The 17708-nt window shown below is 37.1% G+C and overlaps 7 protein-coding genes across 7 annotated transcripts in view; 3 read left to right on the top strand and 4 right to left on the bottom strand.

Annotated features, from left to right (window-relative positions):
• Positions 1 to 380: 380 nt before the first annotated feature.
• Positions 381 to 3637, top strand: Cbr-nhr-130 (the record flags this gene model as incomplete). The annotated part of the gene is made up of 5 exons (XM_002647293.1): positions 381 to 601; positions 1981 to 2203; positions 2356 to 2694; positions 2987 to 3177; positions 3574 to 3637. 5 exons carry the CDS (start codon positions 381 to 383, stop codon positions 3635 to 3637), a joined length of 1038 nt encoding a protein of 345 aa, XP_002647339.1.
• A 399-nt stretch (positions 3638 to 4036) lies between these two features.
• On the top strand, positions 4037 to 6819 carry CBG06388 (the record flags this gene model as incomplete). The annotated part of the gene is made up of 16 exons (XM_045237141.1): positions 4037 to 4149; positions 4351 to 4410; positions 4473 to 4523; positions 5072 to 5202; positions 5249 to 5312; positions 5360 to 5447; positions 5492 to 5586; positions 5636 to 5679; positions 5735 to 5804; positions 5977 to 6064; positions 6116 to 6222; positions 6277 to 6329; positions 6379 to 6448; positions 6494 to 6578; positions 6624 to 6730; positions 6774 to 6819. The coding sequence occupies 16 exons, from the start codon at positions 4037 to 4039 to the stop codon at positions 6817 to 6819; spliced, it is 1272 nt and encodes a 423-aa protein (XP_045093200.1).
• Positions 6820 to 9904: 3085 nt separating this feature from the next.
• Positions 9905 to 11258, bottom strand: CBG06390 (the record flags this gene model as incomplete). Its single annotated transcript, XM_002647295.1, has 4 exons — positions 9905 to 9968; positions 10016 to 10314; positions 10553 to 10657; positions 10704 to 11258. 4 exons carry the CDS (start codon positions 11256 to 11258, stop codon positions 9905 to 9907), a joined length of 1023 nt encoding a protein of 340 aa, XP_002647341.1.
• Positions 11259 to 11609: 351 nt separating this feature from the next.
• Positions 11610 to 13006, top strand: CBG06391 (the record flags this gene model as incomplete). The annotated part of the gene is made up of 4 exons (XM_002647296.1): positions 11610 to 11647; positions 12364 to 12442; positions 12486 to 12591; positions 12894 to 13006. The coding sequence occupies 4 exons, from the start codon at positions 11610 to 11612 to the stop codon at positions 13004 to 13006; spliced, it is 336 nt and encodes a 111-aa protein (XP_002647342.1).
• Positions 13007 to 13790: 784 nt separating this feature from the next.
• On the bottom strand, positions 13791 to 15107 carry CBG27351 (the record flags this gene model as incomplete). Its single annotated transcript, XM_045237142.1, has 3 exons — positions 13791 to 13846; positions 13894 to 14071; positions 15018 to 15107. The coding sequence occupies 3 exons, from the start codon at positions 15105 to 15107 to the stop codon at positions 13791 to 13793; spliced, it is 324 nt and encodes a 107-aa protein (XP_045098549.1).
• Positions 15108 to 15415: 308 nt separating this feature from the next.
• Positions 15416 to 16694, bottom strand: CBG06393 (the record flags this gene model as incomplete). The annotated part of the gene is made up of 4 exons (XM_002647297.1): positions 15416 to 15499; positions 15640 to 15825; positions 15869 to 16148; positions 16192 to 16694. 4 exons carry the CDS (start codon positions 16692 to 16694, stop codon positions 15416 to 15418), a joined length of 1053 nt encoding a protein of 350 aa, XP_002647343.1.
• Positions 16695 to 16890: 196 nt separating this feature from the next.
• CBG06395 overlaps positions 16891 to 17708 on the bottom strand; it is a gene marked incomplete at both ends in the record, with an annotated part of 1600 nt that continues 782 nt past the window's right edge. The window contains 3 exons of the mRNA XM_045237143.1: positions 16891 to 17011; positions 17086 to 17264; positions 17313 to 17562. Coding sequence (XP_045093201.1) covers positions 16891 to 17011; positions 17086 to 17264; positions 17313 to 17562 — 550 coding nt within the window. The remainder of the gene's footprint in view (positions 17012 to 17085; positions 17265 to 17312; positions 17563 to 17708) is intronic.

Consider the following 17708-nt stretch of genomic DNA (forward strand, 5'->3'; position numbering starts at 1 on the left):
AATTCCTAAATTCCAAACTGATTTTTTTATCTTTTCTCACTTCCTTGTTCAATTTCTTTTTCTAGTTCCCAATTTTCCCTCTCAAAAACGAACCAGAAATCATCATCACCCCTCGTAACCTATCACTTAAAACGGTCATAACATTCGGCTTATCACCACCACTAAAATTTTCTTATTCTCTTTTTCTAGATAAGGCAAAACGCCGAATTTCTCCTTTTTGAGAGTCAACTCTCCATTTTTTTTCTCTTCACACTTTAGTCAGTTCATCTTTACTGATTTCAGCTTCTTGTTTTTCTAGTTTGATATTTATAAAAGTAGTCTGAATTTTCTGAGTTGTCCAGAAGCTTTGAGTATATCTCATGAAAGTTTCCATACAGATCATGGACACAAACACCTCAATGATGCAATTCCAACAATTCCCAACAAGTTCGTATTCTTCGATTCTCTATTCTCCTTCAATTTCACCAATGGACGAAGACGCAAACATGAATGATGGACAACTGGTAACCCTTAATTATTTTCCGTGTCAAGTTTGTGGACAACCGGGGCATGGAAACCATTTCGGAGCAATTAGTTGTCGAGCATGTGCTGCATTTTTTCGGTTGGTTGGTTTTTTTTTAAATGAGCAATTTGGAATAGAAAAATTGTGTAGCTTAGTTTAGACGGTCGGTCGTGGACACAGCAATAAATGAAACCACTAATTTTGAGGCCATATATCTAATTTCCTGAAAAACATATCAGAATTTTGTAGACTTTTTGTGATAATATCAATTCTCCAATTAACCATTTTTGTTAACTTTCTGGTGAATCCAAATAATTGGGGTCAAAGTTATAGTAGAGGAAAAGAATCACAATTGGAACTTTGTACTGAAAACTAGTCGGTACTGAAAAAGTATTAGATAATCTTCCGATTTGGCTGAAAGTTTTATAGTATATTGAACAAACTTAGAATTATATTCTGGTTGTTGATACTATTGCATAACATTTGGCAAAAAAGTAGACCACTACAAAATTGAAGCTCTAGTTTTGTAAAGCATGTCCTAAAATGTTTTGAGTGAACCAAAACATTCTGGAAATTTTCTTTCAGGGGATTTTTGTGTGTACTTTAGTGACCAACTAGGTCATACGATCATCACAAAATTTATGACCGCTAGTTAATTTTTTTTTTTGAAAAAAGGAGTTTATGCGAATTTAGCTACAAAACACACAAGTCATAGAAAACAAGTGCACGGTTTTTTGAACTAGTTTAATGTTTTTCTTGAGAAATTTTTACGACTCATAGTCAGGAAATCATAAAGTTTTTTTGATATGCAAAAAATGAACATAACTGGTACGGTTGAACTCGAGCGTACTAGAGTGTCGTCTCGCGAAACTTAGCTTCAGCAATTTGCGAGAAAGTTCAGCAGTTCTCGCAAAGAAAGTTTTGTTCGGTTCGGTTCTGTTTTGCTCAAAGTTCGGCATTGTTTTTTCACCTATTAAGATTGGGGCCATGAAAAAATATTCACGTTCCCAGGTAAAATGCGGACGGATCCGTTTCGGTGTTCACTAGGTTTTCTATACGTAACGGGTCCGTTACGGACAGTTTCGCGAATCTGAGTTCGCGAACGGATCCGTTTGTCATCATTCGCAATCGGATCGGATACGGAGTTCGCGAACGGACAGAATACGGAGGAACACGAAATAATGTGCAGTGGTTTTCTGAAAACGGGTCGCGTGCGGTCCGTATGCGGTTCCTATTTCAATCGCGCGCGAACGCTGAACATCCGTAACGGTAGCGAGACAGTACTGTAACGGGACAATGCCGAACGTTGAGCAAAACAGAACCGAACCGAACGAGAACGGTCGATTGGAAATTGCGAGAAATGCGAGAACTTTCGCGCGAGACGACAATCTAGAGCGTGCCCACTTGAGCTATACGGTCAACGTCCAATGAGCTACACGGTGGCAGTCGTCAAAATATTGATTTTTAAATTGTTCCAGAAGAGCTGCGACAGGAGCCAAAACCATTTACAAATGCAAAAAAGATAACGTTTGTGAAATTTGGCAAAGCGGTCGATTCCCGTGTAAAAAATGTCGATTGGACAAGTGCAAGGAAGTTGGCATGGATCCGGGAAGGTTTCAATTCGATAGAGATCCCATATCAGCTACTGAACAGTTTGTGAACACTAAACAAACAAAGAGGATGTTTCTCCAATTGCCGGAGGTAGTGGATTCGAAAGTTTTTCAAAAAATTTTTCAAATCCAGAGTATTGGAATTCTACTCGAAACTTTGAACATTTAGCTTTTGGATTTTTCAATATCTAAAATTTCCTAAAATCCGATTTTTCAGCACTTCTTTCAAAAATTCCATTTCAGACCGTAGAGCATTTCCTCAGCCGCCCACACTTTATCATTTTCATCGAACCACCAAGCTATACGGATAAGAATTTTATCGATTGTCAGCTTCTTCTGGAAAAAGCTTCGCATGTTTTGGAGCTAGGAGCTGAAAAGCCACTTTTCGCGAAAAATAATTTACAAAAGCTGGCACTTGGGTTGAATTTGGTGAGAGATGTTCCAAGTGGAGGGCAGAATATTCAGATTTTGACGAAATTGGGAAAAGATGAGATGATGACTTACTGGGAGACGGATTTTCTAGCCGTGACCCGGTGGTTGACCTATTTCGATGATTTTCAGCAACTGCCACACGCACAACAGGTAAGCGTTATTGGTTATCCTCGAATAGAAGGACCCTCCTAGACAAAGAGATATCAATCTTTTAATTATTCAATCGATAATGGTCATCTTCAAAACTCTGAAGAAGTAATTCAGACTTTTTTCACTTGTCTGAAAATTTCAGAGAATTCTGAACAAAGTTAGAGCATTATTTTTGTTTAGTAAAATCTGGGTTCCTCAGATAAATCGGAAAACTTTGAGTTATTTTCCAAACCTCCAAAATTGACTATGTTCTACTGAAAAAGTAGGTCTGACCGTGTAGCTTGGTTTTCAGGTTCTTCTATTAAAATCCATTTGGCATGTCTGGAGTCGTCTAGACAAACTGTCCTTGACAGCGACTGGTCGACGACAGAAGTTGTGTGAGCAACGAGAGTTAATGCTCGGCTGGAATTCGGTTTGTGATCCGAAAACTGTCGATTTAGACATTTCATGGTTTACCAAGTACTCGAAAGAGCAATTGGCATTGTGAGTAGTATTTCCGGATTCTTATATTCCTGAATTCCTAGGTTCCTAGATTCTCAGATTATAACTTTCAGCTTTGGATTCTTGGAAGAAATGGATGAATGGATGGGTGGACTCGCTCTGGAGCCATTAATGGAACTTCAACCAACAGATATTGAGCTAACCTATATGTTATGCCAATTATGTTTCCACTACGCTGGCAAAAAGTACCAAGGAGACATTCTAGATGTCACCGAAAAATTCCAAGAAATTCTGGCGAACGATTTGCACAACTATTATATAAACGAGCTGAATATGCCAAGATACTGTGGACGATTGAACCAAATGTTGAAGATTAATAATATTATTCAGGTAGTTATTTTATTTTTAATGGATATACAGAAAAATACATTCTTTCAGCAAGACATCTGGGAGAAACGTGCTAAACAAGAAGTCGCCAAAATTTTTGACGTATTCTGTATAGAATTTTCGCATCCGGAGATGTTCGAGGACGCTTCTTGAATGCATTTACTTGTTTTACACTATTTATTTTTTGTATATTCAGAGATTATAAAAAGTACAGATAAAATTATTGAAGTTATTAAACAGATTTCGAAGTTACAATACTGACTTTTGCAGTTTTTTTCTGAAATTTTAAAATGTTTTTTAAAAGAAAAATTTTGACAAACCTTGAGTCCAAATTTTCTTAATAATCCATTTCTTATTGTTTTCTTAAAGAATTTAAAAAAGAATTTGGAAAAAATTATATTGATCTCAATAGTTTGTTGAATAAAGCAGAGCAAATTTTAGCGAACGAGGTCAGTTTGAAAAACTGGGTAATTTTTATTTTTAAAAATTTCAGAAGCCAAAAATCCTCAAAAACATGTCTACTCTTCTAAACCTTGCTCATGGTATAGAATCTGTTCGAAATCTGCCATCTCCAAAATATTACCGATTTTTAAGAAAATGGGATGTCGAAGACAAGCTAAAAGAATGGTAAAACTTAATTTTTGATTGTGGCAAAGTGGTTAACATATTTCGAAAAATTCCGAATGCTTGATGTCCCTTTAAAATGGAATTTTTCATAGGAATCTGGCATACTTGGGTGCTGTTCGATAAACTGTATCTAAATTTTCATGCAAGAAAAAATATATTCGGTTCTGGAAATGTTATCATGGGATATAATACATATTACAGTTGGAACAACTTGATTGATATGACAGGATTTTCAAAAAGTGATGAGGAAAATGCAAAGGAGTGAGTCGAAAAATGCAAAAAATTCTGAAGATGAGAAAAAATATCTTCAAAAAACATTTCAGATTCATCAAATGTGTCGATTGGAACATGCTGAATTTCATAGACCCTCTAATGTATTTGAATCCTGACAAAGTGGAAATCATTTTCATGATTTGCCAATTCTCATTCAATTATGCTGGAAAAAGATTCCAGGGACCGATTCTAGAAATTTCGGAAAACTTTTTGGATATTCTGTCTAACGATAAAAATTCGACGTAGTTTCGTTTAAAACTCATGAAAGTTTCTTTCAAATTGTTTCAAGTTTAAAGATATCCAGTTCAAAAAACAGTACTTTCACCGAAACATGTCAAATATTCCGCTTTTGTACTCTACTAAAACAGGTTTTTTGTTTATACCCTCTACGCTAGGCTTCCTGTCTATTGACCAAAAATTTCGTCCAAGTTTGAAATGATCGCTGTCCTATCATGGATAGGCTAACAAGAAAATGCTATCATGGCATCTGTTATCGGCGAAATCTCTCATTTTCTTTCTTCCGATCTCTAGGAAAAACACTTCATCCATGAATTTCATTGTTCTACTAACACTATTTTCTCTTAATAGTTTAATTGAGACATGTGTAAGAACAATTCCACCGGAAGAAGTTTATATAACTTCGACTGAGCCTTCAACTGATAAGCGAAGTGACTAATGCTCCAGTAACAAATGCTCCAGTGACAGATGCTCCAGTGACAGATGCTCCAGTGACAGATGCTCCAGTGACAGATGCTCCAGTCACAGACGCCCCTACTAATCGTAATTTCAACTATAAAATTGAACTTGAAAATCCACAAATATTCAGCATGTACAATGTGTATGGTAACACCACCAACTAGTAACCCCGCAGGAACCGACTTCACATCAGTGTAACTTTTTCGTATAATATTATTAAATCGATTTCTATTGATTTCAGAGAGCAAGGAACTGCGGGAAAATGCAAGGAAACATTAGTTACATGTAAAAGAACAGATGATCTAACTTGTAACAAAGTTTCCATTCAGGTGAATTGAAACAATTTCGAGTTGAAATTATTGTAAAAATTTAGACATCAACGGGCGTGTTGATTGACGCAGCCGATACTAAGGAAGCTTCGGCTCTTTTGCTATGTCAAAATGATGGGACATACAGTTTTGGAACAATGTAAGCATTTTTTGATGTATTTACAGATTTGATGATTGCAATTTTTCAGAACAAATATCGGACAGCTCTCTTGTGTTTATGAGGAATGTGCATGTAAGTTGTTTCGTATGACCGAGTATTATCATTTTTTTCACCATATTTTTTTCAGCATGCACATCTTGCGATATTAGTAAATTGACACTTCCCATGCCGGTCGCCGGTGCAAATTTCCTTAATTTGTAAGTGTACCCCTCAACTTTTAACATATTTATCTCGGTGAGAGGTATCGAGATTCCACGTACAAAATATTTCTGACATCCTGACAAACATTTTTATTCTGTTGACTATTGTTGCATTCCTGTTACAGAAAACGAGGAAAACTGGCTCAAAAGTTGAGCTATTATTTTGCAGGGATTCCACAACCGCAGATGGATGCAAACAGACTTCTGTAACTTGCGAGAGGACTGATAGCCAAAGATGTGGAACAGTGGCAGTTGTAGTATGTAAACTTTGAAATAATTCATATTCAACTCAAAATTCACTTTTCCAGGGTTCCAATGGTCCCATAATGGGTAATCTTGCTTCCACAGTGGACGGAAATACGGTTACAGTAAGTTTAACGTGTCAAGCCGATGGAACATACTCATCGGGATCATTGTGAGTTAATCTTGTACTATCAAATTCTATCCGAGATAAATATAAAATTTTCAGAAATAATATCAATCAACTGGATTGTTTGTATGAGACGTGTGCGGTTCCAAATCGTGAGTATAGTTTTTTTTTTCAGCTTCAGTTTAATGATCTAATTTTTAGTATGTGCCGAATGTGATATCAATGCAATATCGCTAGCAAATCTTCCCACGGGTGCTATTTTCAATCCGACGTTAGCCACTAATTCGAAATGTGTTTCTTAAAAAGAGAATTTCAGTGATATCCCATCTGGTAATTGCAAAGTGACCGATGCCAGTTGTGCACGGAATGATGGAAAATTATGCGCCCAAATAATCACGACGGTATGTCGAAATTATCAATAATCCAACAAAGAGTTGAAAGTTTAGGTCGATACTTTAATTGGTCAATGGCGTTTTTATGGTTACAGCTCGGATGCTGGTCACGCTTATTTATTCTGTGGGGAAAATGGTCTCTACGACATAGGAGCTCCTTCGTGAGTTTGCAAAAGTGTGTACGTTGACCAAATGAATTTTCAGTGCAATAGTGACGAGCATTACATGTGAATATATCAACTGCATCTGAGAAAACGTGTGACTGAGGCGAGCTGGTTGAAGACGCACATTTTTTGATAATGATATTCATAGATAGTAACATAATTAATCAATTTATTTTGCGAAAAAATAAATGAGGATCAAAATTTTTAGTATGCATAAATCTATCTGACAAAATATATTCAATTGTGTACTCTACTCAAACAGGTTTTTTTTGTTTATAAATACCGTAAAACCTGTATTAGAAGGGCCGGCCCTTATATTTTTCGAAGGTATTTCCGGAGGGCCCTTCTATTACAGGGGCCCTCAAATTAGAGGGGGTCTTTCTATTTTTCCAGTCATTTTTCCCGAAAATTTTCATCGAAAAATTCGACGAATTTTCGTTCAAAAGTCATGAAAATCTGTCAATTTCACAAAAAACAATCAAGTTTTTGAGCAAAAATACAGTTTCAACAGATTTCTATCAAATTTTAGAACTGCCGGAATATTTTCCACTGAAAAAGTACGGAAAAGTTTTAATTTCATGATATGTTTTGAAGGGCATCCTTCTTTACAGGGGGGGGGGGCCTTCTATTAAGGAGCCCTTCTAATACAGGTTTTACGGTAAGCCCAACGCTATTCTTCCTGTCATTGACCAAATGGCTAGAGAAAAATTTTCCCGCTCCGGGTTCCGAATATTTCAAAATTTTTCTTTTCATTTGTGATACATTTTTGCCAAAGTGATCGGTTTAAAGTACAAAATTTAGCCCAGGACCCTTCTGAAAGCTGAAAATGAAGAAATTTGGATAAAATGCCCCCAAAAATCAAAATTTCTCTCAAAAAATGACTCTTGAAAATTTTTGCTTCGAAAACCCGGTCCAGCCGGGCCGGGCCCGCGACACATCCATTAATTTCATTTTTCTAATAACACTATTTTCTCTTGATAGTTTGATCAAAACATGTGTAAGAACTATTCCACCTGATGAAGTTTATATCACCTCCATTGAGCTTCCAACTGATAAGAAAAAAATGCTGAAAAATCAAAAATTAATACAATATCAAGAAATTTTTCTTCATCTTTCGGTTCGATTCAAGCACTGAGACACGTAGACACTTCAGATTAATGGAAGATCCTATAAAACACGGAAGGGAATCATTAGCTAGTTTTCATCACCGAAAATTGAAAGATTATAGTGTCTATCCTCTCGTCCCAAAGATCATTTGTTCTGCGTGAGAAATTTGTACCTAGACTGATGCTAGGATCAGAAACCGGTTCAAGATCAGAATCTTTCGCATATATGGAAGAGGACAATGATTGAGATTCGCGTTTTTATTTATCACTTTCCAGACATCGGCTTGTATCAATTCGGTTTACAAAACGTATGTATATCCATCAAACCTAGTCTGTTGTTGATAATTAAAATAAAGGAAGACGGGAAAGTTCTCGGTGTTCATTCGGGGGAAAAATATCGAAGTTAAAAATTCTAATATGCAAAATAAATGAATCACATTGTCACCACCGAAGATCTTATCACTTTTGACGGACTTTTACAACAACAACCTGGAAAAACTCTAAACTCAAAAACTGAAAAAATGTAATTTCTTACCGAATATCGCTTTTCAATAACTCTCCACTATAAACATAGTTGACAATGGATCCACAGCTGGATAGCTTGAAATCGAAGCTGTTGCTATACTACTAAATGTTTCAACTTCCAAATTGAACATGGGACACCAAAATGGAATTCCAACCGGTGCGTACATGAGTAAAACAGGAATCAGCGTCTGGAAATTGTTAACATTGTTAACTATGGTCGGATTAAAAAAATGGGACTTGAGATTTCGAAAACAGTCGCTTTTTTATCTACGAAAAAGCGCGGCAAAAACTTAATATTTCAGACTTTTGGCTCTTTCGAGTCAGTTCCGCATTTAAGTTCAGGTTTTTGATAAAAAACGAATTCTAGAGATGCTAGCGATCATTTTTATACCAAGAAATCAAAATTTTGTCTAAAAATCTCACCAAATTAATATAAATTAATTTGTTATTTACAGTATCCTTTTTCGGGGCGATGCCTCGTAAATCGACACACAGGTGAATCGCGCAGAACACTATATGGGCGCATTGTGGCCCATACTGTGAATGTGCGCATATAGCGTTCGTTATGCCCGCTATATGGGTTGGTGGTTGCTGGTCGGTGGTGGTGGGCGTCCAGTTAACAGGGAAAGCATATGCCCCGTCCGTGCTCGCATATAGGATCCATATTCCATAAACACTCTTATACAATGTCTCTCCGAACCGTTAGCTTTGAGCCTATATATCTGGTTTCTTATAAAAGATATCAGAAAGTGGTCAACTGACAAAATGTGTATTATGATATCAAAAGCATTTTGTCAGTTAACAACTTTTCAATATCTTTCACGGGAACCCAGATAAACTGGCTCAAAGTTGAAAGTTAAAAGGGAAGAAGTGGGCCATTCTATTAATGTGTTCATGGAATCCTGTTAGAACATTTATTTACAGAACAGGACAGTAATACAGAATACAATACAGAATACAATGTAATACAGAACATATAATTGTTTTTTGCAGAAAGAATAGCTCGAAACTCTCTTCTTGATATTCTCAGGATAAAATTTTTGGTTCTTAACAAATTGTATGTATGACTGTTTGACTATCGGAAAAACCGGTTAAAATCATAGTTCTCAGACAAGAATAAAGTTCCCGCCGGCGGGTTAAGGGAAGTTCCTGCCGCAGGGCAGCGGCAGGGACTTTTTTTTAGCCTGCCGGCATGGACTTTCACGCCGGCAGGTAAATGCTTTCTGTTCTTTCCCCCTTCCTCTTCCAGGGCCTTTTTCATGAAAATCAAATGAGAATATTAACAAAATATAAGTTTTTATTATCAGAAGAAATTATTCTTATCTAACAACAATGGGGGAGTAACGAATGGGGCAGAAATAAGTGTTTCCATCAAACTGGATTGATAGGAAAGGAGATAAAACATCAGAAGTGGGGATCAATGTGAGACCAACTAGGTTAGTGCATTTAACAATAAGAGAGTCACAATTATTGTCAGCAAAAAGTTTAATTGACCTAGCCAAACGTTGCGTGTTCCGAGCTAACTTTGAAAAATCAAGTCTTAGAGCAGCTGCTCGTACCACGCGACATACATTCCGAGATCCGATGGTGAAAGCCGACGCTCTCTGAAAACGAAATGTCAATGATAGAATCAGTTTAATTAGGTGCTCACTCTTTTCCCATTAAAGCAGATGTACAAATCGTTATCATCTGTTGAACGACATAGTTTCCATATTGATGGAAGAGAAGAATGTCGAGTGCATCGCGATTCGTCCCATGATCTTTGACGTAACCATCGAATATCTCGGTCATCATTTCCGTGAGAAGTGAGGGAGGAGCGAAGATGAAGGCTCCTTCAATGACATGTGATGCGTATTTGTCCTGTGACATGGAAAGTAAATTTCTCAAAAGACACTTGTCTATGATCATATCGCGATACATTTCCATGATTCCTGACGACTTGATGGCGTACTGAACGACATAGTTGGCAAACTCATTCGATGACAATCGATAACAATTGCGAACCACGCATGACATCAAAGTATGGATAAGTTGAAGGCGTGCGTTGAAGCATGGGGCCTTCGAATTCTCAGATAATCTGTCGATGACTTGCTGCACTAGCCGACATCCGTACTTGTCTCTGCATACAGCCATCAGAGTACAGGAGTTCCACGAAGAACGTCCAAATGTCGACAGGAAGATGCCTTACAATGCGTTGCATGGCATGAATCGATGTCTGGTCGGTGCAAATGTCCACTAAATCAGAGGAATGGAGCGCTTTGATCAGATCAGTGACAACGGAACGATCGAACTTCTGTAACAAGATATTGCTCAAATTTGAAACTTAAAAATATCTATACCTGAACTGCGATTTGAACGACGCGGCAGGCGAATTTATCTTTGCACATATCCGCCAATCCGCACTCCACCATTCTCTGCAGCAACACTTTCTGCTCATCGAGCGTTGCGAATTCGACAAGCTTCTGGATTATGAAGTTTCCGTTTGAATTTTTACACAATCCACCGAACAAGATCATCGACTCGGTGAGCTTTTCGAAAACTGCTCTGTGTAGATCGTTATTAGCATCCGTCGGATAGTGGATCTCCAGGAACTTCACTCCGTGACGGTCCATCGCAAAATTTATGAGCTGCTCCTTCCCGACGACATTTTGCAGAGTAATCTCTGTACGCGCCGGCTCGGCGAACTCTGAGCTTGCGACGAATGCCTTCTGGCCCCTGTCCGAAGGGAAGAAGGTGTCTTCTGATGACGTCCCGTTGAAAAAGAAACTTCCCGAATCGGGAATCAAATTGTTGTTCGCCAATTGTTGTTCGCCGTTTCCAAACAATTCTTGTGTGCCAATTGACGATGATCCGGAAGATGTTCCATTGCTTCTACGGAACCACGAGTCGTTCATTGTGGGGAAGACTGAGCGACAACAGGAAAATCGCACAGGTTAGTAGCCGCTGAAAGTGAAAGAAGTAGAATAACCAAAACATCTGACATAGACAAAGAAAGAGGAATTATCGAGATATTGGATTCGGATTCACGACACATGTGAAACAACAAAAATGGCGATGGAAACCGGAGATCCTGTAACGTTTTTTTAAACTGATAAATTATGATATAAATACCTGTCGGAGGAGGACACGTAGACACAGATCCATTGTTGCAGAAACGACCGCGAGGTGTTTGAGGAGTCATTTTGGGATTTTCTGAAAAATATAAGGAAATTTGCAATGTCGGAGCAATACTTTTCCTTTTCAGAATGTACACAGTGTCGGAACAAATAATTTTATATACCTCGTAAAAGAAATTCAGTAAAATAATAGACATAATCAATTTTAGCTTTAAAACAAAATAATAAAATATGCAAATTAAAATCCCGGCGAGCGGAGTGTCGCTTAGCCCGCCGGCAGGTACTTTCTCCTGCCACCACTTCAATAGCCTGCCGGCATCCTTTTTAACCCCCCGGCAGGAACTTTTTTCTTGTCTGAGTTTACCAAGACATATGTTGCCTCTTGGAAAACATATATAGATGTTGGATTTTAGGCTTGGAACAAGAATTCCATTGAACTTGGTCGGAATTTTGTCTTTGAGAAGTTCAACATTTTCTGCAGTTCAACATTTTCTGTTGCGAGGTTTACTTCAAAAAATCATGTCAAAATGCGGTTTCTATGTTAGCACAAATTGACCTGATGCTCTGTCTGCTTCTTTTACGTGAAATTATTCTATATTTTCACATGAATCGGATTTTTTGGCCGATTTAATTGTGTAATTACGCTGAAGAAGTTCACAACGACGCTCCGATATCCCGCACCGCGCGTTGTTTACCGTAAATCTACACACAGATTTTCGATGAATTTGCAGATATTTTTGCCTATTTTTGTTCGATTTTGCTTGATTTTATACGATTTCATCGGTTGTTTTTCTACTTTTCTTACTTGCAAACTCATTTTCATCGTTTCTAGCCGTTTTCCTCAAGTTTCTATCGATAAATTCCACAAAAAAAGTTATTTTAGGCCCACCGAAGGATTTCAACGCCTCGCTCGTCTACTTGAAGCTGAAAACCAAAAGTTTTCGGTGATTAGCTACAGGTACGTAACATGCATGGTATTCAGTTTCTCAATGAGTTTATTTTTAGAATCGGAGTTTGGGATTCGGTGACGGCTGTAACCACCATTCACCGTCAGCACTGGCCACACGACAAGTGAAAGAATCAGCACCGACAGAAAAAAACGAAAAGGTTAGTGAATTTTGTGGTTGAAATGCTCGAAAATGTTTAGAAAAATAAAAACCTGCGAGGTTTTTTTGACTGAAGTTGCAATGAATATTCTACTTTTGTGGCTATGACTTCAGTCTTTCGGAGCTTTTGAAACATTATGATGAAAAACGTGCGAAAATCTGCTAGAGATACCGCTTCACACGAAATTCAGGGCTCTCCATAAATTTATAGGATTTGCACAATCAGATTCGTTTTCTAAGTACTAGACTTAACTAATTTTCGGTGTGAATAAGTAAAATTATCGAAAATGTCTATTCAATTTTTCAGAAAAAAAAACAACCAAGATCAACTTCTCGATTGGATGGTCGTCTAATGGACGCAAAGAGGGAGAAAGGCAACGAAAAGTTGGAGTTCAGCGAGCCAGGAGGCAAAATGTTTAATTTTTTCGCTTTTTCTTTTCTTTTTATGTTTTTTTTTTCTCTTATTATCTATTGATTTCCCCATGCATTGCAAATAAATATTATTATTTTTTTTTTGTCATTTTTATTAATTTTCAATAAATTTGTATTGGTGAACTCTATTTTCAGTTTACAGAGAAAATTAGGACCTGGGGAGGGAAACACCGCGCGATCCCATATAACGTTCCTCGCGATCCACCTGTGCACGAACGCTGCCCGCGAAAATTTTTAGATTCCAGTTTTTTTTAATTCGACAGTACGTTACAAGATACGGTAGGTTTCAAAAAAACTCCGCCCTACACCTACACTTTGAGCTGAGCTAGATATTATTCTTGTCGGAAAAAAAGAAGGTTGAGTCGAAGTGTATGCGAAGTTTGTAAACAAGTATCTGAAAGATCCCATTAGACACAAACGGCAATCATTAGCAAGTTTTTATCACCGAAAATTGAAAGATGATAGTGTCTATCCTCTCGTCCCAAAGATCATTTGTTCTGCGTAAGAAATTTATACCTAGACTGATGCCAGGATCACAAACCGGTTCGAGATCAGAATCTTTCGGATATATGGAACGGGACAATGATTTAGATTCTTGTTTTCATTGATTATCACTTTCTATACATCGGATTGTAACAATTTGATTTGTAAATGGCTATAAAAATCTTGTACGTTGTTGACAATTTGAAGCAGGTGAGACAGGAAAGTCCTCAGGGTTCATTTGGTGGAAAAAATATCGAAGTGAAAAGTTCTAATATACAAATTAAATGAATCACATGGACACCACCACTGATCTCATCATTTTCGACTGCGGACTTTTACAGCAACCTGAAAAATATTTAAAGCTAAAAAACTCAAAACCTATAATTTCTTACCAAATATCGCTTTTCTATAACTCTCCACTATAAACATAGTTGGCGATGGATCCACAGCTGGATAGCATGAGATCGAAGCTGTTGCAATACTACTGAACGATCCAAATTCCAAATTGAACATCAGACAACAAAATAGAATTCCAACCGGTGCGTACATGAGTAAAACAGGGATCAGCGTCTGGAAATTGTAGACCTTGTTGAGGCCAAAAATTCGGGGGGTACAATGATTCGGGGGTACAAGGGGGTACAACTGATTTAGGGGTACAAAATTGATGATTCGGGGGTACAAAAATTCGGGGGTACAACGATTCGTAATGTTTTATTGCCTGTTCGAACGATTTTCGAAACAAAATATCTCATTTTGGGCCAATTTTTGGGATTTTCGAATTTTGTGGGAAATATCTAAATTGTGATTGTTTCCTTCAATCAATGATCTAGAAAACCATTTTAAAATGAGAAAAATTTGAATTACCGCGAAAATTGAGGAAAATTAAGAAAAATTGGGAAAAACGGAAAATTGGGAAAAAACCAAGGAATATTGAGAAGCAACGAAAGAATTTAGAGAAACAACGAAGGAATATTGAGAAACAAAAAGAAGTGAAAAAGAATTAAGAAATAAAATTAAGAAAAATTGGAAGTGAGGAAAGTATCGACTGGCATTAAAATCCGTTCACTAGCCCAAAAGTTTCCAAGTCTCACAACTTTCTTCATAATTGCCCTAGAGACTCGTTTTTTTGCGTTGTGTAGGAAAATTGTTTGGCTTTCTGAGTTTTTGCAAAATCTGCGAAATTTTCCAATAACTTTTCTGGTAAACCGCAACTGTTTTTAGCTTTTTTTCCTTGAAAATGCCAAAACTCGCTGCAATGTGATGGTAGAGACTTGATTTTTGTGGAAAAAAAATTAATGAATAAAACATCCAATTTTGATTGCAATAATTCTCACCTCAATAATGAATCTGTTTTTGTACTCGGTCTAAAAAGAATCCAGCATACCAATGACCACCAGAACCCAAATATCAAGGGTACCAAACATAAAAAAACAAGCTTCCGACCTTTTAGATACTTTTCACGGAATGAGTGATCCGCTGCACCGCATCTATAAATGAAATGAACTGCGAGTAACGCTATAGAAAACGCAAAACTTCCACAATACACAAAAATCAATGGAACACCTTGACTTTTTCCAAAGTGGGAATGTTTAAAATATCGAAACATAATGTTTTTATGAATACAAAAATCATACCGTATAACCTGTATTAGAATGGCTCCCACTTTTTCAAGTTTGAGCTCAAATATCTATGCAAGATTTCTATGCAAGATGAAAAAATTTTGTAAACTGATAAAATGTTTGTGATATTATTGTAATAAAGAATTAATTAGTTGAAAACTTTTACAAATCTTTGACAGGAACCGAGATTAATTTGATCAAAGTTAATAGTTAAGGGACCTTTATTACAGGGGTTACGGTATATGAAAGGAGGGAGATTTCGGAAAGGTTTCAGGGTTTTTTTCAGAGTGTAAATTTAGACCTGACGGTGTACAGTGATCGGTGGGGCGTTTATAAACACAATTCCTCTAAGATTCCCTATATTAAGATAGCCGTGTAGCTGCAGATAGAATTTCTATAACTTTCATCAAATCGTTTGACTCCGATTCTGGCGTTCAGCATTTGCTTCTCCGGGATTTTTTATTTTCTTCCAACAGCCACCTGAAACTATCCATATGCATCTCTACCAACTTTATTCACTTTTTTACACATTATTGTTTTTCTGTAATTTTCCACAATAAACATTGTTGGCAATGGGTCTAAAGCTGGATATATCGAAATTGTGGCTATCAAAACGCTAGCATATAAACCAATTTCCATATTGACCATCGGAAAATAATGTGTGATTCCGACTGGTAGATACACCAGTATAACTGGAATGAGAGTCTGTAAAAAACTAATTTTTGTAGCTAATCCTAAAAATCAACACCTGCATGACCAACGCTTGAAACAACTGTTGCTGAATCGATCTAGCGTAGTAGGAAGACATTCTGGACTTTTTCAGGACTTTCGTGGTTTGTGTGTAGCACTTAATGCCAAAATAGAATACACAAGAGAACGATGTAGACAACATGACCCAGGTACAACTCATTCCAAAAAACGTGGACCATACCGGTTCGAGGTACCCATTTTCGTTAAGTTCATAGAATTTCACTATTATGTATGATATGTCTTCAACCTTGGTGTCGTATTTTTGAAGAAGGGGAATTCTGAAAATAAAGAGTTTTGAAGAAGTCGATAATTTATGCACACCTTAAGTATTCATCCGATTCGGTACTAGGTCGAAAAAAGAAAAAAACTATACTCGACCACCATACAGCATAGATTAATGGTATTAAAAATAGAATGAATAGTTTACGTTCCCCCAGATATTTCTTACGGAACACATTATCAACTGCACCATACCGATAGATGAAATGAACACCAAATAGGGCTAGAGCTTGACCAAAAGTTCCACCGTACACGACTATAAGATAGAATCCTTGGGTTCTTCGAATTCTGGAATATTTGAAGTAACGCAATATGGTTAGTGTGGGTCCATGTGTGAAAACATGTGGTTCGGTTATCATTTCTAGTATGGAATAAACGATTTCGACCAATGAGATATAGATCATGAGGTACTTATAAGCTCCAAGGTGTTTTGGAGATCGAAAAATGATGAGGAGGATCAGAAAAGAGTTCAAAATTATCTCAAACGATCCAGTAGTCAATTTAGTGACTTTGAGGAACGATTTCCATTGTTCAAGAGCTATCATTTTTTGGGGAAAGACACAGTGTTAGTTGAATGAAAATGTGAGCAGACAGGGGGCGGTCTATGGGGAGTATAATAAATTTTTATTAGAATTTTTCGATTTTACACGAATAAGATATACCCTCTGGGAGTATACATGGAAACTACTTAAAAAAAGAAGTGTTTTCTTTCGAAACATAGAAGAGAAAAATAAAGGTATTTTAAATTTTTCTCCTGGATACTGTAGGAATCATCAAAAAAATTCGAGTAGCTACGAAACAGTTTTTCTCCGATTCTGCAACTCCGACACTTCTTCCATCTTTTTTGGGTTCCTGCAGCCGCCTGAAACTCTTATTTTAATTATGTTGTGTTTGAGGGGCTCTGGTTTTTTCCAGGATCCTCCATTTCATTCTTACATAATATAGTTTTTTCTAAAATTTTCCACAGTGAACATAGTTGGTAATGGGTCCACAGCAGGGTACACTTCAACAGTAGCTGTCACAAAGGTACTGATAAATCCAACTTCGATATTGAGCATCGGGAACATGTATAAGATTCCAACAGGACCGTACATTAGAACCACTGGGACAAGTGTCTGAACTTTTTTTTTAATTTTTCATAAGTATTTTACAAACCACCCAACCTGAAGTACCAATGCTTGAAAAAGCTGCTTCTGAATTGACCTGGCGTAGTAACTCGACATTTTCGAGTTTTTCAACGCCTTAATGATTTTGGTGTAACACTTGATTCCAAAGAAAATGACGCAGACAAGCGAGGAAGTCACCATGAACCATAAATTAGCAATACCGATGAAAGTGGTCCATCTTGGTTCCAGGATTCCTTCGTCGTTGGCAATATGAAACCAGATAATGATATAAGAGATATCCTCGATTCTGGTGGTCGTAGTTTTCAAGAAGACGGATTCTGAAACGTTTTCTATTTTTTAAAATTCCGAATTTTTTAGAAAAGTTTGTGGATAACTCAAATTCATCACTTTCCAGCACACTATTGTCTATTCAATAAAACGTGGGCCCCCCCC

This window comes from Caenorhabditis briggsae, assembly GCF_000004555.2.
Source record: "Caenorhabditis briggsae complete genome, chrV, whole genome shotgun sequence".
Taxonomy (NCBI): domain Eukaryota; kingdom Metazoa; phylum Nematoda; class Chromadorea; order Rhabditida; family Rhabditidae; genus Caenorhabditis; species Caenorhabditis briggsae.